General features: G+C 50.2%; 3 protein-coding genes across 3 annotated transcripts; 1 reads left to right on the top strand and 2 right to left on the bottom strand.

The window, feature by feature from the left end:
* The first annotated feature begins 80 nt into the window (after positions 1-80).
* CEP41 (centrosomal protein 41) lies at positions 81-12327 on the top strand. The gene is made up of 11 exons (XM_032986754.2): positions 81-152; positions 669-732; positions 2389-2436; positions 6475-6536; positions 7626-7695; positions 8167-8308; positions 9308-9459; positions 9772-9839; positions 10644-10758; positions 10928-11143; positions 11607-12327. The coding sequence occupies exons 1-11, from the start codon at positions 120-122 to the stop codon at positions 11753-11755; spliced, it is 1119 nt and encodes a 372-aa protein (XP_032842645.1). The 5' UTR covers positions 81-119; the 3' UTR covers positions 11756-12327.
* A 3188-nt stretch (positions 12328-15515) lies between these two features.
* Positions 15516-19060, bottom strand: LOC104358183 (carboxypeptidase A1-like). The gene is made up of 11 exons (XM_042793002.1): positions 18804-19060; positions 18452-18533; positions 18069-18203; positions 17879-17980; positions 17604-17705; positions 17415-17516; positions 17160-17270; positions 16837-16927; positions 16284-16483; positions 15938-16022; positions 15516-15773 (listed from the first exon to the last, which is right to left on the bottom strand). The coding sequence occupies exons 1-11, from the start codon at positions 18866-18868 to the stop codon at positions 15589-15591; spliced, it is 1260 nt and encodes a 419-aa protein (XP_042648936.1). The 5' UTR covers positions 18869-19060; the 3' UTR covers positions 15516-15588.
* A 617-nt stretch (positions 19061-19677) lies between these two features.
* Positions 19678-24263, bottom strand: LOC104357525 (carboxypeptidase A1-like). The gene is made up of 11 exons (XM_032986756.2): positions 24050-24263; positions 23238-23319; positions 22381-22515; positions 22101-22199; positions 21515-21616; positions 21326-21427; positions 21089-21199; positions 20754-20844; positions 20407-20606; positions 20005-20089; positions 19678-19919 (listed from the first exon to the last, which is right to left on the bottom strand). The coding sequence occupies exons 1-11, from the start codon at positions 24112-24114 to the stop codon at positions 19732-19734; spliced, it is 1260 nt and encodes a 419-aa protein (XP_032842647.1). The 5' UTR covers positions 24115-24263; the 3' UTR covers positions 19678-19731.
* Positions 24264-25463: the final 1200 nt, after the last annotated feature.

The following is a 25463-nucleotide window of genomic DNA, read 5'->3' on the forward strand; positions in this document are numbered from 1 at the left end:
CTCGCGCCGCGCCTCCGCGGCCTCTGATTGGCCGCGGGCCCCGCGGGCGGCCAATGGGAGCGAGGGTAGTTGCGAGGTGGGACGCCAGAAGCGGGCGGGTTTGGTGAGGCGGCGGCAAGATGTCGAGCAGGAGGAGTATCGGGGACCCGGAGGTGGGGGGTGAGGGGCCCGTTCCCGCCGCCGTCACCTCTCAGCGGGGGCGGGGGGCCTTCTCTCTTGAGGGGCGCAGCTCTGGGTGGCCCGTGGGGCGCTGGGTCTCTGGGGGCTGCGAGAAGTGTGGGGGGGGAGGTTCGGTGGGGTGACGCGAGGGTGTTCTCGGGGGCCTCAGTGGGCCGGTGCGGGCTCCAGAGCCAAAACTCCGGTCTGGGTGGGGAGGTTTCTTAGAGCTGGGCGTGCTCTGGGTGAGTTGGGGGTGGAGAGAGAGAGCGAAATTCGCCTTTTGAGGCTTTAAAGTGGCGGTTTGGCAGGGGATTTAACACCGAGATGGGGATCCGGAGGTCTGTCATGCTGCCTGGGAGCAGAGGATGTCTGAGAGGATGCCTGTGGTCTTGCTCCTCTTGCTGTTTCTGAGAGCTGTACCATCGGCCTTTTCTGTTTATGCTTTTTTGCCTTTACAAAAATTAACGGCTGTATATTGACTTCCTCTTATCTTTTCATTTTTAAACCAGTATTTAACCAGGCGCATCCCTCAGAATCCCAGATACCAACACATAAAAACCCGCCTCGATACTGGTAAGTCAAATTGTTGTAGGGTAAAACCACCAAATGTGGATGTAGGAGCACACAAAAATATGCTGAATATCTTAACTGCCTCTGTCTTGAGCTATTTCACCCCAGATACTGTGCAGCTACATCAGAACTCACATAGCAATGGTGATGTGTCTCGATGATATCATGTTCTGTTGTGGCAGTTTCCATAGAAATTACTGGTCTTGGAGTTTCTGTTTGTGGGCTTTTCTTGTATAAGCTAATATACTGACAAGGGTGTAAGTCAAGGTAATTACTTGGGGGATTTTTTTTTTGTTAAAGTGGCTGAGTTTTGTCCAGTAACACCTGCTTATAGTATGCACAAAAAAAAAAGTTGGGGAAGGGACATCATGGCCACAGTTATGGTTGAAGCAATGTGTTGGAGGCAGGATTTGAGTACCAAAGATCTGATTTTAGTTCCTTTAGAGAGAACAAGCTGTAACATACTGAGTTTTCAGTAATGACTTTCTGAAGGTGATGACTTTGTTCTCCAAAGCATCATCAAAACAACTTATGCTTGTGTGGAACTTGTAAATGGCAAGGGTGCCATGAGGCTGGTTTTTTGGAATATCACCATTGTGATTCTTGTTGGTTAACAAGAAGCTCAACATGAGCCAGCCCCGTGCGCTCGCAGCCCAGAACCCACCCGTGCCCTGGGCTGCAGCCAGAGCAGGGGGGGCAGCAGGGCCAGGGAGGGGATTCTCCCCCTCTGCTCTGCTCTGGGGAGACCCCCCTGCAGTGCTGGGGCCAGCTCGGGGGCCCCCAACAGCAGAAGGACACGGAGCTGCTCGAGCGGGGCCAGAGGAGGCCACGGAGATGCTGGGGGGGCTGGAGCAGCTCCCCTGGGAGGCCGGGCTGAGAGAGTTGGGGGGGTTCAGCCTGGAGAAGAGAAGGCTCCGGGGAGCCCTTCGAGTGGCCTCCCAGGGCTTAAAGGGGGGACAGGAGAGGTGGGGGGGGGACTCTGGATCAGGGGGTGGGGATGGGACGAGGGGTGATGGGTTTAAGCTGACAGAGGGGAGATTTAGATGAGATCTGAGGCAGAAATTGTTCCCTGTGCGGGGGGTGAGGCGCTGGCCCAGGGTGCCCAGAGCAGCTGTGGCTGCCCCCTCCCTGGAAGGGTTCAAGGCCAGGTTGGACGGGGCTGGGAGCCCCCTGGGCTGGGGGAAAGGGGCCCTGCCCGGGGCAGGGGATGGCACTGGATGGTCTTTAAGATCTTTCCAACCGAAACCATCCTGTGATTCTATGACCAGCCGGGTATGGATACTTCTTTTACCCCTTACTGAAAATCCTTTAAAGCAAAACTTTGGTGCATTCTGTAGAACTGAAACCGTGCTGTGGGTATATGTAGAAGATTTGAGCTCCTGCTCATCATGAACATTTGCAGTGACTTCCTCTGTCCAGTGTGGAGAGCTTAACCTGTGGACCACAACCTGTTCCCAGAGGTGGTTACTTTGCTGTTTAGCTTGGCTTTCCTTGTGAGAGAAAAGCACAAAGAGGAAAATTGTGGTAGTTTTGATTTATGGCTGTCTTGTATTGTCACGGTGAAAGAGGATCTACAACAATCATTTGTTCTCATAGTCTGATCTTTTCCTTCAAAAAAAAAATGTAGCAAACTGATTGATTATTTTGTTTTCATTTCAGGAAACAGTTTAACAAAATACACTGAGAAGTTGGAAGAGATCAAAAGAAGTGAGTATCTGGAGAGGAGCAGAATGTAACTTGTGGTGAGTTAGTTCAAAACTGAAAGAGGCTTGAGGAGCAGGGATTGAATCCCAGGCCCTCCGATTGCTTGGAAATATCCACTGCCCTGATGCCCACAGCCTTTTGCAGGAATGAACTGTAGAAACACACAGCAGCAGGAAACAAAGATGCTTCTACCTTCATTCTTTGCTGGCCATCTTCCACTCTGTCCTGTGCCTTATTTCTCTGTCTCTCAGTGCTTTACAGATTTAACTTAAGAAGCCAGGCAGGCAGGTCTGGACTAAGAAAACTAGACTAGACTCATCTGAGAAGACTCAGACTGCACTTCTGAAACTTTATTTCACTTCTAAGTAACAACTTGAGACCTCTTACCTTTGTCTAATTTTTGCATACTTAGATTTCTATCGCAATACTCCAAGACAGGAAGAAGATGAGCTCATTCCTGTGTAACTCATTGACTTCACCAGAACTAAACACTGATGTTTTGAAGACTTTGGGTTTTTCAGGCTAATGAAAGCCTAACTGATTTTTATTTCAGTCTGTTTTCCCACTGAAAATAAGTTGTTTTTTTTTTAAGAATTCTTGCCAATACAGCTGGTGTTCTACTACTTTATTTTCAGCAAAGCTATTAAACCCGAAAGCTTCATTTATCGATGTGAAAGAAAAATTGTCCCTATTAGTGAGTAATTAGGATTTTGAATGTTTAGTTTTAGTTCTTAGACCCGTGTTCCTCTGAGGTGGTAGTGTTCATATTGTAAGGGAAGTCACTAATCCATCACGTGACTATATTTGTGCTCAGCTTTGTGCAAAATGGTCCTTTGTTGCTGGTTTGTTTGTTGGTTGGTTTTTTTTTTTTTTTTTTAAACACCACAGGTCTTTGGGGAAAATCAAGAGAGAATTGACCTTGCTTTCTGAAATCCTGTGTTGATTGACTAAGATTTCAGTGCTTAACACTGGATTGCCATCGCTTTGTATCAGTGCTGAAAATCTTGTTGTATGGGTCTAGTTGGTTTTCAATCTCTGCTGTGAATCTGATTTCGTTTCATGTAGGGCTCCTTTTGTTTAATCGTGGTGCTGGAGTCCAGTAGAAACTTTCTCATTATATTTGGGCTGAATAGACACCTTGTGTTCCCAGACCATTTAGAAACTTCTCCCCCTCGATTTCTCATGGATAGATGACACCGTTTGGACAGAACTTTAAATATCCAGTACAGTCAACTCTCTGTCTCATGTGTAATGTGAGAGAGTGGGACTTAATACTGCGAGCCCGCTGTGGAATCAAAAATGATAAGAGAGCCTGGAACCACGATGATTTGTCCTTTGGAGGACTGACTTGAGGAGAGACATCAAGTCTCTTCCTTTTCTTTGGTGTTGCTTCACTCTTTTCCGAAGCCCTGAGGAGCGCATCCTTGAATACCCAATAATTAGAGCTTCAGACCTGTTCACCGAAGCAAAAAATGTCAGAAAATCCAAATGGACCTTCCAGGACAGAAGCGGGTACGTCGTGTTGCTTTTGCAGACGGAAGCAGTGCTTCTAAACTTTCTGATAACTTCTGGGAGGGTTGTGCAAGCATTGAGATTGGTCTGCTCCAGGTCTGGTTTTGTAATAACAACAGTTTTGTTGTGGTTTTCCACGTCGATAGAAATAATTTTGGGTAGTAAAGGCAAGATCTAGGTCATACAGGCTTGTTCGGGGGCAAATAATCCTTGCTTGAGGTGGGTGGAAACCAGCAGTTGTTTTTTTTATATGCACTGTGACGATGGTTCTGCTTTGTCAGTGTTTATGTACATCCAACACTTCATAAGCTTTGTTGCTTTTATTTTTCCTTCTAAATTAAGTTTTTTACTTGCCCTTTACAGCACTGAAGGGCTGGTTTTGCCCGTGACTGGGGAGTTTTAATCATTTGGACATGGGCTACATGCAGGCTTTTTGTCAGGCAGGCAAAATGGGCTGTATAAAAGATAATTGTTGTTGTTTCTGAGTTATAAAGGGAGGCTTTAGCAATCTGAGCTTGAGGCTTGAAACCAGGTGGTTTTGCAAGAACAGCAAGGGTCATTTTCAAGTTAACTGGCATTCTGAAACGTAGTTTATGCACGGGTCTTGTACTTCAGACCCATGGTTTGAAATGCATAGTGCACACTGCAGTGCACTGAGGTATTTTGGATGGGCTCCATTTTTCTAAGACAAGTTGCTGAGTAGCAAGTAGACACTTGCTTTTCAGCCTAATAAAAATTATATAATGTAGGATGTTGAATTTGGGAACTTTCCTTCCTCTGAGTGCTGGAAATTAATTGGCCTACCTCTTCAGGAAGTATATTTAAGAGGAAAGGATAGGAATAAAAGAACCCTAGAGATGAAAGCTCACAATTTCTCTTTTTGTGTCTGTCCTGCTACCATAGTCTGCCAATTGGCTGTGTACGGGGAGAATCCTACTTGAGCAGAGTGTCTGTTGGGAAGCATGTGATTACCACTTGTACTTGGACGAGATCTCAGGCTTCAGCATTTGCGTGGCTCCTTCTCTAAACAAATGTCATCTTGAAAGTTTCTATAAACTAATTTTGTGGTAATTTTTCATGTGGTGGTTACAGGAATATGGATTGGAGCCCTTACCCCTTCTTCCCTTGTCTGTTCCCTTGCTTAAGCTAATGGAGCATTCAGCAGATGGTTTTAGAGGATTTAGAATTGCTTAACTGGTTGGATTTGCTAAAGATCCTGTGCTCCATTGTTAGTCCTCTTAGCTGAACAGCTGGAGAGAGACCAGTTTGGAACATCTAAATTGTTAGAAAAATGCAAAGGATTTTTCTTTTTTTAGAGATAAAAATCTGTGACTTCAGAGCTGGAGCCTAGTGAGGGAGAAGGAGCAATTTTTTTTGAGAGAGCTTAGATTTATTAGAGTGTGGCTTCAGGAGCTGCGTGCAGAACTCAGTTACAGCTGCAGTGCCTGACACTGGAAGAATTTTGTTCATCATCTTTGCCTTTCCCTGCCAGTGCAGGATTGATCCCTCTTTTTTTTTTTTTTTTTTTCCCCCCTCCTCTGCTATCTTCTTTCTAGCTGTAAATTTCCCAAAGCATGAGGCTTCCATTACTTCCCGTGGGAGGCTACTTCATATCAAGATGTTCCTACTGATACTCGTCTTAGCTTCTCTCTCCTACTACATACACCCTTTTGTTTCACACTAGAAGGCTTCTCTCTTCCTCGTGTTTACGCATCTCGAGTATCTGTATGCATTCAGACTTCCATCCTTGTCATCACTTCCTTAGCACTGTTAATCTCTGCTCTGGTTGTTTACCAGTCGTTTCAACAGACCGCTCAGTTTTCTTGCTACCTAAGCTTTGTCTTCAGGCTTAAGATTCAGTTAGCCCAGTTTCTCCGTAGCAATTATGCGTGCTTCAAGCTGGTATCCATGCCGATCTGCTGCTCAGTTTTCTGCATTCAATTTCTGTTGGTTTTTCCATTCCTTCAGAGAGACATATGAGCAAATTGTAGGAATCAGAATTGAATTGTCAGATAAAGTAAGAAAACCTGGAGCATTTTAATCGGTAAGATTAAACATACTTGTTTATCTCATGTCTCAGACACAGTCTGAGATACTTGTGCTCTGATTCCGCCGTAATTTACACAAATTAAAAATTCAAATAAATAAAATCTTTTGGTTTAAGAGGCTTTGCAACTGTAGCAGGATTCAAAGAACAGACAAGGTGATAAATTCATGAAACTGCTTCCTTCCCCCGGCAAGAACAGAAAACACAAAGTAATACACATTTGAGTCTAAAAGCAGCTAAATCTGCCTTCTCTACTTCAATCGTATCTGGACAAGACCTCTCATTATAACTGGGATTACTTTTCACAAAGTCTTCAGGTTTGCTGCTCCCATCCTTCAGCAGCAGCTTAGTACCCAGAAATCCTGCCTTGATGGAGAAGAGAGTTCATGAGAATAGCTGGGACTAAGCCCATTACCTGGTATTTGCAAAAGCTGGGAATTAATTGAAAATTTACATTGTCCTTTTCTGTTTTGTTTTTGAAGATTACAGATATAAAAAGGATGAGCTGTTTAAACGACTGAAAGTGACTACTTTTGCCCAGTTGGTATGTATAGTTCTCTCTCCGGCCTCTGCAAGTTGTTATTGTTTATGAACAGCATTTTTGCTTTGTCTGAAGCTTTCTATGTAGTTATGTAGCCTTAGTGTGTAATTCTTCTGTATTGCCCTCATAAATTTCGCTCAATAAAAGCAAACCATTCAGGCCACTGTTCTCAGAATAGTCAAATGCTTTTAGTTGCAAATTGAAGTTTGTAGTGAGTCTGTCTTTGAATTTTTTTCCCTATTTTTTTGTCCATTAACTTAAGAGGATCTTCAAGCCTCTTACAAAAGAAAAGGGCTATGCAAAGTAGTATTCAAATCTGATCTCATCGAGCTTTGTGTCAAGTAGTCACAGCCTGAAGCCCTCCCTAATAGCGATTTTAACTACAGAAGATGGGAAGGTTGTGACTTCAAGGCTTTCTGCATATTTTTTTAAAATTAAAAGCAAGGAATCAAAATATTAAAAAATGGAAAATTTGATCTGTAAATGAAGAGCTGTGTGTTGCTTACATGTTTGTTCAATAAAACTAGTAAAAACTAGAAAAAGACAAGCTGTCTTTGAAGGGGAGAAGGAAAGAGAAGGTTAAATTTGCAGATATTGAAAGAGTGGGTTTCTGCAGACTCGTATCTAGTTCCCTTGGATTGTTAAAACCAATCCCATGACTCTCACCGGTGTGATGAACTGATGTAGTATGTGAATATTTTGGGTCTGTTCTCACAGACCCATTAGCCACGTGTGATTTTAGCCAGTGTAGTGTATGCTCTGAAATGTTTTAGTGACTGAACTTCATAAAAGCCAGAAAACGTTCTGGTATTTGATGTGGCCAGCATGGCTCATCTGGCCTTCCTTTATTCTCAGGTCGAGCATTCTGGTTTGGGTTTTTTTTTGCTACAACTTCCATTTAATAAAAAGACACACTTGCAGTACAGGCATCATAGATGTACCTGTATGTGACCTTGAAGTCCAGTAGAAGTTGTATTGAGTTAAATGTGTTTTGGCTTGAGGATTGTTTTTCCTTAAGCTGATCCCCACTGTCTTTCATCAACACCGGTGCATGTGTATCAAGGTATAGTTGCTTGCTTTTGTTTCCTGCAGGTCATTCAGGTTGCCTCTCTATCTGATGAAACCTTAGAAGTGACAAATGAGGAGATCCACAAGCTGGAAGGTAACAATATTTATTGTAAGCACAAAGAGAAGGAGCTGTAGATCACTGTCATATGGTGAACTGTGTCCTGACAGACATAGCTGACTGTTCAGCAAGTTTTTTAATCAGAAGGGAAAAATAATTTCACCTGTCGCCTGCAGCCATTCCACTTTGGGAGTAGAAGCACTTCTAAAACAGAAAGGCTTGTAAATAAGAAAGGCCTCGTGCTGCCAAGTTTATTGTAGGAGCTCAGTAGATATTATACATGAAGAATTACGTTTTTATTTAATTCTTAAAACGAGATCTTGAGCCCTTCAAAATCATTTGGCTCTTTATTATTTTTAATATGAGACTCTCGGTAAGTCATCCTTATAAGAGGATGAAGATGAGGCTGCCTTTGAGACACACTTTCTTCTAAGAATAGAAACTGGATTTAAAGGCTGCTTATTTCCTGCAGCATTTTAACTCTTTGTACCCTGTTCTTCTCCCCAGATGGTGATTCTGCAGCTCCAGATGCAGACGCTGAAGTCACAGCAGGGACGAATGGGAAAGGAAGCCCCGATGGGACACCTAGTCCAGTCCTGTTCATAAACAACACAGGAGCTGGGGAATCCTATCGGTCCACGCTACAAAGGTGCCTGATGATAATACACAATTTCCTTCCTGTCTTAGCAAGACAATTATTTTTATCCCGCTAATTATTTTAAATTGCTGCTAAGTGGCTTTTTACCGTGTTTCTCATTAAAGCCTGATTTTGCAGGTCCAGGGCTGTGAGCGAGGGAGAGGGTTGGCAGGTTTTCCTGTCTGAATGAGTTTGGTTTGAGGCTGAAACCCAGCACTGTTGCCACCTGATGATTGTCTAAATGGCTGACAAGGAAATATGTTTGTGGGATTCGATCCAGGTCCCTGGGTTCAAGAATCCATGTTATAAACTGCTCTGGTAAACTCATTAATGTGCCTTACTGATGATCTTAGCAGATTGTCCCATGACTGAGAATGAGAGTCCAATTTCCAAACCCACTACATCGCCAGTCAAGGTCAGAGATACCAGGAAGACGCTGCAAGAGGCAGCTTTGTCTCAGCCTTTCCTGAGCTGTACCTGTGCAAGTGTTAACAGAAGAATTGAAATGCTAGCCCGACAGGCCTGGCGATTGCATATCAAAGCCGTCAATTAAATGACCACTAAGAGTACCTGGAGATTTCTGTTCATGTCCTGTATCCAATCTAGTAATGAAATGGAAATCCTCTGCATAGCACTGTAGATGACTGACAAGTATTTACTGCGTCTGACTTGCTGAAATCTCGACGTTGGCAGCTTCTTAAAATTATTCTCCCTCACCTCAGAGTCACTTAAGACATTGATTAAAACTCCTAGACTTGACTGATCCAAAAGAGTATGTTCACATAGCAAAGCTGTACTCTGTTTATTTTTTCAATTGATAACAATGAGACCAGTCTCTTACAATGGACTGGAAAGCCTGAAATAGAATCTCTCTATTTTTATGTGTCTGGCTGTACTGGAACACAAATGGGCTATTGGAAGAGTTGATGGAAAAGCACTCTGACCTAATGAAGAGATACGGAAGTGTTGGGAGTGAAAGCTTGTGCCATAACCTCTTCTTTCCTCTTGCAGTGTGATAAGTGGCGTTGGTGAAATGGATATAGAAAAGGATGCTCCAAAGAAAGTGGACACTCAGACTAAAGACCTGCCTTATCCCGACTGCCCCTTCCTGCTTTTGGATGTACGAGACCGGGATGCGTACAACCAATGTCACATTATTGGAGGTGAGGAATCCCACGGCAGCCTAGTGTCAGCTGGGATCATATATTCACCTCTTTGTGTCGTGTTCTGCCTGGCTTCATTTGTTTCCCCAAGGTGGGACATCACTTGGGTGCAGAATGCTCTCAGCACTCATCCAGTACACCCATCTTTCCTGGAAAAGGGATAAGGGAACCGAGCTGATGTTAATCCCTTATTCAGTGGGTTTTCAAGTCTGTTGCACTCTAATCAGCCTGCGCCAGTTGTATTCCAGGTTGTGTGATGGTGTTCAGCTGCTGTATGATTTTTCTCCTTTTTTTTTTTTTCCTCCTCTGCAGCTTATTCCTACCCTATTGCAACGCTGTCTAGAACCATGAACCCATATATAAGTAGTATTCTGGAATATGTATCCTTTACATATAAAGTGCTGGGATAATAAATAAATAAAAAAAATGGGGGGATGTTGGTGGGGGCTTCCAAAACCAACTGGAGCTATAGCAGTCGCTGATCAGGACAATGCTTAACCATCAAAATCTGGGGATTTCCAGGAGGGTGGGAGGGGAGGTCCTTCACGCTGGCCGTGATTACCTGGTGTGGCTCTACTGCCACCATCAGATACTGGATTCTAGTTCCTCGGGGCTGTTCACACCTCTTGACTCCAGTGGGAGCTGCCTGAATTTGGCTTTTTTGGGGATTTTGGCTGCTGGAAGGCAAAGCTGTACTACATGGGCACCCGTCCCCTGCCGTTGCTGGAGCGCTGGGCTTAAGGGATGCATTGATCAAATCCTTTGCCTTCTTCTCAGCACCTTGATGGGGACTGGCTTTTCTCCGGAGGACAGAAGGAGGATTATTAGCTAAGATTAGGCTGATAATTTGCCTGGTTGTTAGATTGTGAGGACTGCAGGGGAGAGGGGAGGTTGTAAACAAAGGTGCTTCTTGCTATTGCCTGTTACTAACTGATCGTCAAAACAGTGGTGGATGCCTGCTGCAGGGGCTGCACTGCAGTGGGGCTGTGCCTGGCAAGCCTCAGCTACTGAGAAATCAATTTTAAATCACAGGTTCAGGGAAGGTATTCCTGCCTGATACTTGCAAATCAAGTAGGGAGTCTCTTGGTCTTCAGTCCCATTTGTTTGTGTCCCTTATTCTTTCTAAAAGGTATTAACGATCACCTTAAGTTTACAAATTAGTCCTTAGCTCTTTTACCTCTCAGAAAAATGCACATGGAAAAATTATCATTTTGTATGACAATGATGAGAGGTTAGCCAGCCAGGCTGCGACAACCATGTGTGAGAGGGGCTTTGAGAACTTGTTCATGTTATCTGGAGGTAAGTGGGGATGGGCAGGACTCCCTGAGATCTCGGGAGGGTAGATCAAGAGCAGAGAGCACGGGTGGTGTGAGCTGGAGATTGACAAAAGCTGGACGTTCAGCTCTGTTGAGTGTTTTGTCTGTGACTGGTAAAAATCACTGATAAATTGTGATCTGTATGTCTGCAGGCCTCAAGGTCCTCGCGCAGAAGATCCCAGAAGGCCTGATCACCGGCTCGCTCCCCGTGTCCTGCCAGGTGGCAGCTCCCACTGGGTCAGCCCGAAGAAAGACCTCTCCCAAAGTGCCGCCTGCACGTGCTGAGAACAAATGGAGATTTTCTGCAGACGATCTACAAAAGATTAAGTATTACCTGGAAGAGGAGCGTATTCCTTCAGACACTGCCAGTAAGACCTCAGGAGAAATACTGCAGCTTCTTTCTGTAGCTCTGGAGCCTGCCCTGCAGCACTTCTCTGCTTTGCTATATTCTTTCCACGAGGCTGCCGGGAGAGAGAGAGTTTTTTCTAAACTGACTGAGAAGATCCATCAGAACCTCTGCTATGCCAATCCCAGAGAATTTAAATCTTCTATAGCTACACGGTGATAAAATCCTGGGCCTGCTGAGGGTGGGCATGTACCATTCTGCTCGCTATATTTAAATGTCTTCAGGTTTTATTGGTGATCAGTAAGTTTTTTAAATTTTTAGGCCTGCACAGCTAGATAGAGACTGCCCAGAGCCCCGCGCTGAATTATCCCTGGGTCTGTATGCTCACAGTGAAGAGCTGGAGAGCCAGCGAGGGCCAACAGGTCATTTGTGTGTCCTCGTGCTCACACACGCAGCTTCTAATATTTGTTTATTTTTCTCCACAGGCCGTCTTAGCCGTGGCTCTTCAGGCCGCGGTTCCAAAGTGACGACCGTGAGGACCAGCCCCAGTTTCCCCAGTACCGCTGGCAACGTGGGCTCCCTCACCTCCCGCTCGCTCAGCAGGAGCAGCCCCCAGAACCGGCCCTGGAAATAAGCAGCGGTGTCGTATTCCGCTGAATACCTGAATGTCCAGGTTCTGGGAACCCCCGAGCAGTGCAGCCCATTTGTCATTTTAGGAATCCGCAGAGAAAAGGAGCGGTGGTGTATAAATGGCAGCTCGGGTAAGGCTGGGGGAGCTGGAATGGTTGATGTTTCATAGAAGCAGGAACGGCATCGCTTTGGCAAGGCTGACTTTTAGGTGCTGTGTCAGGACAGTGTTGATATAACTGATTTTGTAGGGGAGGGAAGATACTGGTAGTAAAGCCTGTGACCAGTAGAAATGGTTCTGCCAAGCTTGTAGTTCAGACAAATGAATTTGTGTCTGTAACAAATACACTCCCCGTGCTGCGCCCGGAACCGTGGACTGTGCAAACAGGAGAACACATGTGAAGTTTAAAAGGGCCATAAATCATCCGTGGGCAAAATCCCTGGTGTTTCATAGCAGAGATACGGACATTCAGCAACTTGCCAAAATGTTGGAGAGAGGATTCCATAAGGTTTTTTTTTTTTTCTAAAAAATTTGTTAATGAACAGAAGTCTTTGTAATAAAGTTGGTTTTGGAAATCATGCCCAGCGTGGCACTAACCTGGAAGTCGTGTTTCCTCATGGACAGTTTGTGAAACAATTCTATATTTTTAAAGGTGAGCTGGAGGAGAAAATAACTGTTTTCTCTCTTCTCTCCTTTATTGCCTGGAAGGTTTGTCTTCTAAATGTGCTTTTCCTGCTTTGTTCCTTGCCGTGGTTACAGTGAGCGACTGTGTGGTGGGTTTGGTTCTAAATGAGATGAAATGAGAGAGTAAGGCTGCCAGATGTGCTGAGCAGGGTTTTAGCTGCCGTGTCTTAGAGCAAAATCATCTGTGCCCCCCTTCTCGGTGCGCAGGCAGTGTCTCCTTAGTGTGACTGTACCACTGGTTTGCTCCTTTTCCTACTTCCCAGAGCAGGCTACTGGTGACCGGAGCTGCAGAAAACTGCAAGGTACGTGGAGGAGCTGGTCACTCTGCTGCTGCCAGGGCTGACTTCCCCACCCATCGTGCAGGCAGCTGCGAGTCGAGGTTAAGAGGCAGAATGTCATTTTGCTTCGTAAAATGCTTTTGTGATACTTGGAGGCAAACGGTATTCTTCAGCGGAGCAGCAAATAGCTCTGCAATTCCAGTGCCTGGAATTTATTCCCAGTTACGCCCTTGCCAGTGGTTTTTGAGTGTCTCCTTTAAAGTTAAGGTAGCTGAAGGGAAATTTTCTTCTGCCCTCTCACCAGGGTCCTTAAAACCTAGCAGGGACCATGAATCTGGTCACCGAACAGGGTGTGAAGTTTTCATAGAAAACGAGCATCACAGCTTTCATCAAATCGGTGCTGCCACCAAACCAGTATTGGCTGGGTGACCCAGAAATCATCTGAATCTACCCAGTGACAAAGCAGAGTTGCCTGCTAGAGACATTGTAGGTAGTTAGAGAGATCCTGCTCTCAAGCCTTTACCTACAGTATTGCTCAGCTTGGTCCAGCTTTGGCTTCTTGGTCTCGTGGGTTTTGTGCGTGGCTTTTTGGGTTTCAGTGGGGGATTTTTCCCCTTTTCAGAGTAGACGATCTTCAACAGCCTCCAAAATTCACCAGTGGTACAGATCATGGAGGGGGGGGTGGGCGTGGAATAATTCTAGTGAAAGGGCAAGGTGAGAGAAATTGCACATCATTTCCAGTTTGGCAGTTTAAGGCTTGACGTCCCTGAGCACATTTACCATGTTTATTGTTTCTCCACGAGTCAGAGAAGTGTCGATACAGGGACTGGCAGTCTCAGTCTGAGAGCCACAGCCTCAGTCCTTTCCAGAGAAGAGCGAGGTGATCAGCACAAACCTCTGATGTTATGTGGGGATCCCCCAGAGAGGGGGAAGAGAGGGAGAAACCAGGAGGCACAGGGCAGAGCCAGCATTTCAAATGCACCCAACAAAGGACTTCAAAGAGCTGAATGCCCCTGTGCGTTCAAATACACATCTGTATTTTTATACGTAACAAAATCTAATTTCAGAGAGGTAGCTGAAAGCTCCCAGCTTCCCAAGAAAGTCCTTTTATGGATGCTTTAAGTTGTACAGACCAACTCTTAAAATTTATACACGCTGCCCTTTCCGCCTACCCACTGAGGATCGCACGTGCCCTGGGTTTCTGTGGGGAGTGTGTGTGTGTGTGTGGACTCTAAGTCAGGCTGGTCAGGTGTGAAGATAATGGGTCTGGTTGTGTTTTATTTCTGGAGGCATCTCACAGCCCGACTAACTGCTCTGCTTTCTCACCTTCCCACTCCATCGCGCTTCTGGAAGACTTCTCGTCGTTTTAGTTGTAAGCATATTTATTTTGAACGAAGCCACTTGTCCTCCTAAGTCACACCGGTTGGCTTTCTGTGGAATGGCAGCATCACTTCTGAAGAGAAAAGTGTTTATTTAAATGGTCTGAGCCCAAAGCAGGAGCTGTAGGGACCTGGTTCTTATCTGTGCTCTTCTTCACTCGCAGCCTTGGGAAGCTGATTCGCCTCGAGGGGCTTTAGTTACCGAGTGGCAATGCTTTTAGGTGGCCTAATGAAATAAACAAAAGCGAAATAAAGAGTTCAAAGGAGTTTGGTCCTGAAGCATCACAGAAACGCCACGTTTAGCTCTGAACACATAACGTGGCTCACACAGCTGTCCTGACTCCGCGGCTCCTTCCTGCTCTGTACGGCACCTTTATTTTTATGTCGTCGTAAAACAAAAATATTGAAGAAAGCAGCATCTCCTGCATAATTCAACCGGTAGCTTGCCTGAAAAAATTATACTACTGGATTGATTTAGCTGAATGTGCACAGGGGAGAAGAGAGCCATTTATGTGCTCGAAACGGGGATGGGTACAGCACCCAGAATCCCGCTGGTGTGCGAGTAGGAGGTATTTCGACTCGGTGAGCACCCGCAAGTGGTGTTACAGTCATAAGCAAATATAAAATGCATCTGTCTGAAAACAGCGGTGAGAGTAGGTGTCGTGCGTGTTGGCTTAAGTCCCGATTTGGTTATCCAGCTGTGGGAGAAAGATCCAAAAATCTCTGGCTGCTCCGGGCTGCGTGAAAACCTCCTGAAACGGACGGACAAAACTAGTCCGAGCTGTTTGAGATCCTCCAAATCCAGGGCAGCAAAGGAAGAACAGAATGTACTTTTCCACCATCCTGATTGATTCGTATGGTTTTAGACTCTTGGCTTGGTATTTTTTCGGAGCATAAAGTCAAACTCTATAGACTTTTAATTGTTTAATTTAATAAAAAGTTAATGACACCATATGGTTGAGTACTTCTTTTCGGTTTGAGCTCTGGCAGCTAACGGAGAGCGTGGAGCTGCCGCTCCCCACGGGATTGCAGAGGGTGAGGAGGGACCTTTCCACCAGCACTGCCACTCGGTGTCCAACCCCCAAAATACGCAGAATAAATCGTGCTGACCCAATTGCCTCACATCCCAGAGCCCTGGGGAGGGCCGGGGAAGGGGGACACCCCCCCCTGCTGCCACAGCGGCGATGTCCGACGTCTCTGCTTTGCCCAGTGAGTGTCAAACTGAACCTCTTCCCCTTCCACCCTCCACCAGAGCAGAAGGAAAACGAGCACCTTCCTTTTCTTCTGTGTCCCACTGTTTTTATGCCCCTTTAATTCCCTTTTTGGGCCGTTGGGCCAGCGCGCGCCCTCAGGAGCGCTGAGCCCGTCTGCAAAAAAAGCTTTTTGGCATGATTTGGGGAAAAAAAAAAAAAAAGGCAGCAAAAGGCACTTCTCATCTTCTTTTTATTTATTTCTTGTGTTCTTTTCCCCTCTTACAGCTCGTTCAACCCCCCAGTTGTTAGAGCTGGTCCCTCGCGTGCAGCATGATGACCTTCAGCGCCTGCCACGTCTCCTGGGCGGTCGGGATGATCTGTTTGGCGGGGAGCAGGAACCCGTAGCGCCCCGTGTCGCGCAGCTCGAAGGTGAAGGAGTACTTAATGCCCTGGTTGTATGTCCAGTCGATGGTCCCTCCGCTCGCTTGATCTGGGTGGGACAACGGGGTGGGGGGGGGGTGGTGGTGTGTGTGTGGAAATGTTAGTCACTCTGCGTCGTACGGGTTGTTTTGTCTAAGCCAAGGTGCGAGGGATGATTTTGGTTTATTTTGAGGGACCCACTGCTGCCCACCCCCCCCCCCCCCAGTTGCTTACAGATGGTGGTGATGATGCTGCCGTACTTGTAGTTGGTGCCGTACAGAGAAGACAGAGCTGCGACCGCCTTCGCAGAAACCTCGTGCTGGGAAGACACAGAAGGGAGAAAGATGAGCCAAAGAAGGGAGAAGCCTGCAGGAAAGGTTTGTTTTTTTTTTTTCGCTTGTGCCGCAGGCAAAAAAAGATGCCAAAACTCAACGGCCTTGGCCTCATGGCGGGGGGGGGTGGTCCTCAGGGACTGGCAGAGGAGCCAGGGCTTCTTCCTGGCTTGCCAGTGCCCGCTCCGTGGTGCACGGTGGAGGTATCTCCTCCTTGGAGGAACCTCTCATCATCCCAGCCCCCCTACCAGTTCCTTCTGGTCAGGCGCTGGGTTCCTGGTGTAGCCGTAGGGGTAGAGCAGGAGCTGGGAATAGCTGTGGATGGAGACGAAAGCCTTGATGTTCCCATGGCTCTTCACAAAGTCCACGATGGCCTTCACCTCGGGCTCTGAGTTGGCGTAGGGTCCATGGTACGTCTCCGAGCAGGGGTTTCCGCTGGCCCCGGGCCCTGTGGCGAAGTGAAAACACAGTGTGGGGGTTTGGTGGCTTCAGTGACGGTTGGGTGGCTCAGAGAATCACAAGGGCAAAGGGTCTTTTCCATTTCCAAGCCCAAGAGCTCTTCCCAACCCCTCAGCTGCTTGGTGGCCAGCGAGGACCACTCCTGGGGTTCCTCTTAGATGTTTGTTTGATGGCTTTCTTTTGTGGCCCCCACCACCCTGGTCACTAGGGGACACCAAAACCCTGAGGGAGCCCAAACCGACGTTTGCCGTGGAGAGCAAATCCCACCCCTTCCCCCGGGGACATCAGTGGATCTTTCTGAGCCAGAAACGGCCTCAGAACCTCCAGCGAGAGAGCTCTGACCTCCAAAACCTGCGTCCCAGTTGCGGTTGGGGTCCACCCCGATGCAAACGGAACCCGACTGCTTGGATCTGGTCTTGCGCCACATGCGATTCTGAAAGGACAGATCCATCTCAGCCGGTGTCCAGGGCTGGAGCTCCACCAACCTTGAGCAAACCAGGGTGGGGACTGACATCTGGGTCATGGTGGGCCCCTTCCCATCTCATGGAAACATGGGCAAGGAGGCTCTGACCTTTCAGGGGCCTCGATGAGCAGCATCAAATCCTGCTCCCCAGCCCCATCCAGCGTATCTGTAGGTGAGGGAGAGAGGAAAGTGGGGCCAGTACCCGGGTTTGGGTGAAGGCGAAGCCATCGGGGTTGGTGACGATCTCCAGGAAGATGTCCATCTTGTCCAGGATGGAGGCCAGACCTTCGTCGTTCTCGTGATCCAGGACAATCTAGAGAGGATGGGGGTTTGGGGCTCCCTGGTGCTTCCAAATCACCGTCCCCCCTTCCTTGGGGTCAGCCACCCGGCATCCGTGGTGGCTGGAGGACCCCGTGGCCTTTTGGGGACATAAGACACGTCCACGAGGTGCCCGTACCTGCTTGGCAAACCAGACCCCGCTGGCCTGCGTCACCCATTCACGGGAGTGGATGCCGGTGTCGATCCAGACGGCCGGGCGGTTTGCACCCCCTTTGCTGAACTGGAAGAACAGAGAAGGGAGCGGGTTGGCTTTGTGTCCCTGGCCCCGCTCCCCACTCCGGTCACCCCACGAACCCCAAATCCTCACCTTGAGCACATAGAGGGGGCGGTTTTCCGTCGAGCGACCGATCTCGAGCTTACTGACCAGGTTGGGGTTTTCAGCCACCAGCAGATCCATGAAGGTGTAGATCTGGGGGAGAAGGACGGGGCGGGGGGGGGGGGGGGGTGTCACTTCCAGTTCACCCACCCCCCCACCCCCCCCCAGCCCTTGCTGCACGTAAAGCAAAGGGCTTTGCACTGCAAGAGCGATTCCAGCAGGCAATTTTCCCACCCCAAAATGCCCCGAATCTTATGTTTTCTCACCTCATCCAGGCTGTGGTAGGTGGCGTAGTTGAAGGTGTTGGTGGAGACTGGTGTCTGGCGGCGGCCGCGAAGCATCTCCGTCCGCTCCTCGTCCACCAGTGCCTGGGGGACACAGGGCAGGATGAGACCTTGTCCCCCGCTGCGCTAAGACCCTGTGTCTCGCCCGCCTCCCCCCTCGGCCGCCGCTGACCTGCACGTCCTCGATCATGATGGAGTAGGAGACGCCGTTGGCTTCCAGGTGGGCTTTGAGGGGCTGCAGGCTGGGGAACGGCACGCGGACATCGACCGGGTGCCCGAGGCCACGGGGTGCGAGCCAGAAATCCAGCTGGAGGGGGAGAAAGCAAAATGGGGGGGGGGGGGGGAGGGTGGTGGTGTCAGAATCAGAACCCACCTCGGGATGCTCCCCACCCCCTTGCACCATTTACTGTCTCGCTTTTCACCAGCCGGTCCCCATCATCCAGCCCCATCCCTGCTCTACAGCGTGGTTTGGGGGGGGGGGTGCAAAGCAAGGGACGTGTGCTGGGGAAGGGGGGGGAATCCCCAAAATTCCCCCCCCACCGTTGCACCCCGTACCTGCAGCTCCTCGAGGTCCTGCAGCTCCTGAACCTTCTGCAGCTCCTCATCGCTGGTGGGGACGATGCGCAGCACCTGGTGCCTGTGGGGTCAGGGGGTGCTGTGTGTGTGTGTTGGGTGGGGGGGCCCAAGCTCCGGCCTCTGTGGGTCCAGCCTAACCCCCCCCCCCCCCCCATCCTTCCCTCCCACCTTGGGGATTTGCATTGAGCCTCTTCCCGGGGGCGTCTGTTCCCCCTCAGGGCTTGAACCAGCTCCTTCTGTCCCAACCGGTGCCACCATCCCCATCGCGGTTCCCCCTTCACCCACACCCCAGAGCAGCCCCCCCACACCCCCCCCCCCCCCGGCCTTTTACCCAACAAAAGTCTCGGTGCCAGTGGCCGCTGCCACCAGGGCAGCCAACAGCACGAGGCCCCTCATCGTCAGCCGAAAGAATCTGTCCAGTGTTCTGACAGCACCCCGGGGCCTCTTAAATCCCAGTGGGATGGTGGCCCCCAGTCTGGCCCGCCCCCCCCCAGCTGTCCCTTTTCCCAGGACCGTCTGGGAAGGCTCCGGCTGGCACCGGCCAAGGTCGAGCACCTCAAGTTCAACGTGTACCCCCCGCCCCCCCTCCTTCCACAGCACTCCCAGTCCCGGCCAAACCTGTCCTGGGAACTGGCCGGGACTGGCGATGAGTCACCCACGGGCAGGGAGGTGCCAAAAAAATCCCACCGCCCACGGTTTGCCGGCTGCAAAGAGGAAAAGGATAAATTTGGGTCGAGAAAACGCGAGATGCAGATTTTTTGGAGGGGAGGGGGGCGATTCGGGGAGCTGGATACCTAAACCGTGGCCGTGTGGTAGCGGTGGTGGGGAAACGGGCTTCCAGTTTGGCATGGGACAGAGGTCAGAGCGGGTGACGGTCATCCCAGGTGGCAAAAACAAAATAGCAAATGCCTGAAAGCACTGTGTACCCAGCAATGGCCCTGAGGGTGCTCGGTGTCCCTCCTCGCAGCCCCTGGGGAAGGGGTGATGGAGAAACACTGCCCCAAATCCCGCAGATTTGGGTTTGGTTGCCCAAAAAACACCCCTCTCCTCCCAGGTCCTTCAGGGCTGTTGGCTCCAAAAGGATGGGGACTTGTAGGGCTGAAGCCATGAAGGGAGAAACAACCACCTGCGGGGCTGACAATCCTTTTTCACTGGTTTTTTGAAGTCTAGCATGAAAAAAATAAAGGCACTAGCCTTAAACCATAAACTCTCTAGGGTTATTTATTGAGAAAAAGGGGATGCCACGGGAGGTGCCAGGTTCAGTATGGATGCTCCAGGACGTAGACCATGATGTCCAGCAGCGCCGGCCAGGTCTCGGTAGCGGTGGGGATGATCTGGGTGCTGGGCAGGAGGAAGCCGTAACGCCCCGTGTCCCTCAGCTCGAACGTGAAGGAATATTTCACCCCATTGTCGTAGGCCCAGTCGATGGTGGTACCGTCTGCCTTGTCTACAGAGGGAGGAGGGGAGATGTGATCCCACCACGGAGCATTCGTGGTGGACAGAAGGCTGTGGGATGAGGAAGGGACACTTACAGATGGTGTCCACGATGCTGCCGTAGGTGTATTTTGTCCCATAGACGGCAGCCAAGTCGCTCACTGCCTTTTTAGCCAGTTCATTCTGCAAGGGAGACCCCAACAAGTGGTGAGACGCAGTGGACCAGGACCTTGGGGCAGCAAAAACCCCGGGGCAGTGAGGTCTAGAGCCCAGCTTCGTTTCCCACCCCCCCCTGCTCTTGCTTTTCTCCAAAACACCCTTAATTTTTGCTGGACGAGAGGTACATCTTGCAATTGCCCTCCCTCCAAGAACAAGGTGATGGACTTCGGTGTGCAGGTTGCATCTGAGAGGAGCCAGAAGGGTCCTGGAACGATCCAACCTGACTTTTCCAGCAGGGCTGGTGCTCACAACCCCACATCTACGTTTTGGGGCCATCTCACCAGTTCCTGGTGGTTGGGTGCAGGCGCTGTCTTGTAGCCGTAGGGGAAAAGCAGCATCTGGGAGTAGCTGTGGATGGAGATGACCGATTTCACGTTCCCGTGGCCACGGATGAAGTCCACGATGGCTTTTACTTCTCTCTCGGAGTGGGCGTAAGGGCCGTGGTAGGTCTCAGAGCAGGGGTTGCTGCTGGAGCCGGAGCCTGGGGCACGGCAGAGGAGGCACCATGCAGAGAGGCTGCCCCCAGGAAGGGTTTCTAGCCCCCAGGTTTCTCCCCTCTAGCAGGAAGCTCCAATGCTTTGAGGCGCGACCGGTGCCCGGTGTGGGGACCTGGTGGCCCGGGTCTCACCTCCAAAGCCGGCGTCCCAGTTTCGGTTGGGATCCACGCCGACGCAGTTGGAGCCGGCATTGATGGACCTCGTCTTGCGCCACATGCGGTTCTAAGAGCAGGTTGGGGGCGAGACTGTCACGAGGATGTGAATCCCACCCTCCGGGGGGGACAGATGGGACCCTTCTGCCCAAGCATCTCCAGGGATGGGAGGAAACCACCTCCACCCTCTCCCCATCCCACATGGGAAGGAACATCCCTCCCCACTCAAAAAATGCGGCCAGCCACAGTTGCTGGAGACAAGCGTTGGGACAAGTTCCACATCCCACCCCCCCTCACAGTGTTCCTGCACTCACGGAGCTGTGGGTGAATGCAAAGCCATCGGGGTTGGTGACAATCTCAAAGAAGATGTCCATGCTATCCAGGATGGCGGTGATGGAGGGGTCCTGGCCGTACTCCTTGGCGATCTGCACGGGGAGGGGAGCGAGAGCTGCGTTGGTGCCCCTCAAGTACGAGGGAAACAACCGAGCGGCGGCGTGGGGAGGTGTTCAAATAGGGTTGGGGTAAGACGGGGTCCCAGGGCACGTGGTTACCTTGTTGGCCGTCCAGATGCCGGTGGCTTGGGTGATCCATTCCCGCGAGTGGATGCCAGTGTCCAGCCAGATGGCCGGCCGATTCGATCCCCCGGTGCTGAACTGTATGGAGAGGGGGGATTTCAGCCCCGTGTCCTCCCAGGGCTGGGCAAGGTGAGGGTGTCGTCCCCCCCCCACCCCAGTACCCACCTTCAGCACGTACAGGGGTCTGTTCTCGTAGCTTTGCCCGATCTGGATCTTGCTAACGAGGCCTGGATGATCGTCCACCAGTGTGTCCATCCAGTCGTAGATCTGAAAGAAGGATCCGCTGGGTCACGAGGCTCAGCCTGGCTTTCCTTTTGGTTTGTAGGGTATCCAGCACCAGATGCAATATGCAAAGACCTGGTGCTTCTCTGAAGAAGACCAGGTGCTTGGAGCTCTGTGCGAGCAGGGAGGTGCACATCACAAAAGCAGTATGAACAGTGCGGGGGGAAAAAGCTCTGAGATCCCCCCAAACCATCGGAGCCTCCAGCTACTGGCTCCAAGCACAGGGTTTGACCCTGAAAACGAAGTTGAAGATGTTTTCCAGTGAGGCGAGGCGATGCCAGGAGAGGCCAAGCTGCACGTGGAGGGATGCCCGGTCTCGTGGCTCAGCTAAAACCTCCACCCAAGGAGGAGAGACATGTCCCGGGGGGATCTCACCTGCCACCACGGGCATCACCGCATGGATGCAACCGTGGGGCGAGCTGAGGGTGACCCCAGCAGGACAGAGCAGCTGTTCTGCAGAGCAAAGTACCTCGTCTATCGTGTGGTAGGAGCCAAAATCAAATGTGCTGGTGCTTCTCTCTATCCTCCTAGACTTCATCATGGTTTTCTTTTCCTCATCCAATAATTCCTGTTTAGGAGGGAAAACAAACAAACAAACAAACAAACAAACAAAAACAACAGAACATCAAACAGGCTGTCAGGAGCAGAGGGTTGGGGTTTTCTTGAACCTACTCATGGTTCCAACTTTTTGGACCTTCTCCTGGGACCAAACTTCAGGAGTTCATCCTGCTCCCTGCTGTAGCCCTTACCTGCACGTCCTCGATCATGATGCTGTAGGAAATGCTATTGGACTCCAGGAAGATTTTGACGGCTTGGAGGCTGTGGAAGGGCACCCGCAGGTCGGCTGGGTGGCCGGGGCGGGTGGGGTGACGCCAAAAGTCAACCTGGTGTGGAGGAGAGGAGAGAGCTCGGCCCCATCCCGTGACGGTGCTCCCCAGGACCAAGAAGGGGGTCCCATAAGAGCTTCCCGTGAAGGAGCTAAAAAGGTCTTTGCACACATTTTGGGACATGCATAGCTACCAGGACGGGTCAGGCTCCCTTTGCCACACTCAGTGGATCTTCTACAGAAACATTTTTTAGCACAAGTTGCTTGTTGGCAGCAAACAACCCTCTGAAGGATGAAACTTTGTGATTGGAGCAGATGCAGTGAGACACTGGGGTTGCTACGTGCTTATTTTGCTCTTTAATTTGATCAAAGTAGCTTCTTGCATCATCTTGGCGGTGCAGATGCTGTTCCCCATCACCCACCTCTCTCCTGCTGCTCCCACCACTTAAATTTTTCACCGGGATTCACCCCACAAAGCAACCGGGGCAAACGCAGCAGGAGAAGAGTTACGTCGTAATTCAAGCCAAAAAAAATTTGCAACGACATTTTAGACCTGAATACTCAGCCTGGGTACGACAAGGTTGCAGTGGCCGGGCTGCTCACGCTTCATATGAAATAGGAGCGCCAAGCTCAAGGTTCCCCAAGTTAAATATTATATAGTTATAAATTATACGTATCCAAAATGGGAAGGATGGGAGGTCAAAAGAAGGAGGGAGCCTGGGATGCCAGCAGGCTCTCTGTTTTACACCGGAGCGTGCTCAGGGCCCCATCGCAGCTCACCTGCAGCTCCTCCTGCTCGCCCAGCACCCTGAGCAGGGTGATCTGCTCCTCGTCGCTGGCCATGATGCGGAGGACCTGGTCCCTGCAGGGAGGCAGAGCCATCAGCACGTGCGGGGAGGGATCGCAGGATGTGGGGGGGAAGGAGCTGAGCCTCCAGTGCTGATGTGGTCCCACCACGGGCTGGGTGGAGACTGTGAAAGGTCTGCACCGGCTCGACGGCTTGGAAGGTGCATCAGTTGTTGGAGGTTTGGTGTCAAGAGTGAAAAATGCAGTTTCAGACCAGCCGTGATGGGGGGAAAAAGAGCAAGTGCCCGAGAGCCCAAGGCGGTCTGCATCCTCCTTTTGATCACAAGAGCTCCCAAAATGTTAGGAAATCTCTAACATAGCAACATGTTCTGTCTATATCTACCTGTATGTTGGATATTTCCTAACATAGCCCCCACTCCGGCCTGGCTGGGCTCCCCCAGGGATGGGTACAGCCCCCAGCAGAAAAGGAAACGTTCTCCTTCTCTGGCAGCAAGCTGTCCCCATCTCAGGTCGATTGTTCCCCTGGCAAAGCTTGGGGTGATGCTCTCAGGATTTAGCATCCCCTAATTTCTACCCACTGCCTGCTCAAAACCTCCCTCCAAATCTGGGGTGAAACCACATCTTTCCCGGTGTCCGCACAGCAAAATCTGCTGGATTTCCCTCCTTGGGCATGTCAGCCTTCTCGTCAACCCCAAAGGAGAGCGGAGGGGGCCGGGCATCTCTCACCCTGGTCCCCGTTCCCAACCAGGGTGCCCCACCACCCCCCTGCTTTCGGCAGGACTCACCCCACGAAAAGCTGCTCGCTGCAGGCGGCTGCCACGAGGGCGGCGAAGAGCAGGAGGATCTTCATGGTGAGTGGACGCCGCCGAACCTCAGCCCCCGAAGGGATATATAACCCCCCCCTATATAGTGCTCCGGGGGCACTCGTGGACCTTCTCACCAAGGCCACATCTGCTGTCCCCGCGGAGCCGGCAGTAACAAACAGATAAGCCAGGAACGGCTCCCGGGAGCCCAAATGTTTGCTTTATTTGGCGAAGTCAATAAAAGAGCAGCCAAACTGGGGAGGATCTGATAACGTCTTTCTCGGCGCTCGGGTGCTGCCGCGGGTGGCCGGGGAGGACGCGTGCCCGTGCACCCAGCTGGGTGGGAGTAGGTGTCATGGTCACAGTCACCACCCAACCCACGGGCGTGGGACCCCAGAGTACACAAGGACACGGCGCTTTGTTTCCATTCATTTATTTATTACAGATTACTGCTACTAGGTTGATTATGATGAGTAAAGCAAGTTTCTATTACAAGTTGCTACAAAATTACTAGCAGAAAAGCAAGTATATATACATGGATATATTTATATTTAATTACTTATATGCACACCTAGCGATCTATCTACTTATAAAATTCAAAATATATCATTCCAATTATTACCGGTGCCGTTCATCAAACCGCTCCCAGGAGTGGGGCCAGTTGAAGATGGATGAAGTCTCACTTCAAAGGCGATGGGCATCACGGAGCCTGGAGCCAGATGTCCCCGACGAGGGTCCGTACAGGGACGTTCACCTGGGGGTAATGCTCAGAGAGAGAGAGAGAGAGAAACAGAGGGGTTCGCTTTTGGGTAGAAAGCGAGTTATTTTTATGCCTTGAGTGTAGATACATGAGTGGGCACAGGACAGCAGCTCCTGGAGCTGCCGTTGCTGACTTCTGCTGTCTTAGGAGGTCAGCTCGTTATAGTGGTGTCTTTGTTCCACAGGTTATAGCAGAGTCTTTGTTCTGCAGGTTATAGCAGGGCCTTTGTTGTGCATTTATCTCCGATGCCCCTGAGCTCCCGCCTGCGCTTGTCAAGGATGCTCCGGGTTCCTGGGCCGGGTTCCCAGGCTGGCAGACATCATCTCGGTCAGTATTTTAAGCAGACATCTGCGTTTTTTTCCCATTAAAACCAGGTCGTCTTTCTGGTTGCACCGACAGCAGGGTTTGCCGTGGGGAAGGTGCCGCGGTCGGAGGCGGCGGGGAGGCGGGGGGGGGGTGGTCTGTTATGGCTTTATAATGGGAAACTGGTGCTGTTGGTGTGCTGGTCCTGGCTGGTGGGGCCAGGGTAGAGGTCCTCACTGAGGCGGGATCATGGGGTAGTTGGGGAGGGAAGGGATGGCAGGAGGGCTGTATCCCATCTCCCGGATGAAGCAAGGTCAGCTCTGAGGGCAAACC

Source organism: Tyto alba, unplaced genomic scaffold (assembly GCF_018691265.1).
Source record: "Tyto alba isolate M040663 unplaced genomic scaffold, T.alba_DEE_v4.0 Super-Scaffold_2, whole genome shotgun sequence".
Lineage (NCBI taxonomy): Eukaryota > Metazoa > Chordata > Aves > Strigiformes > Tytonidae > Tyto > Tyto alba.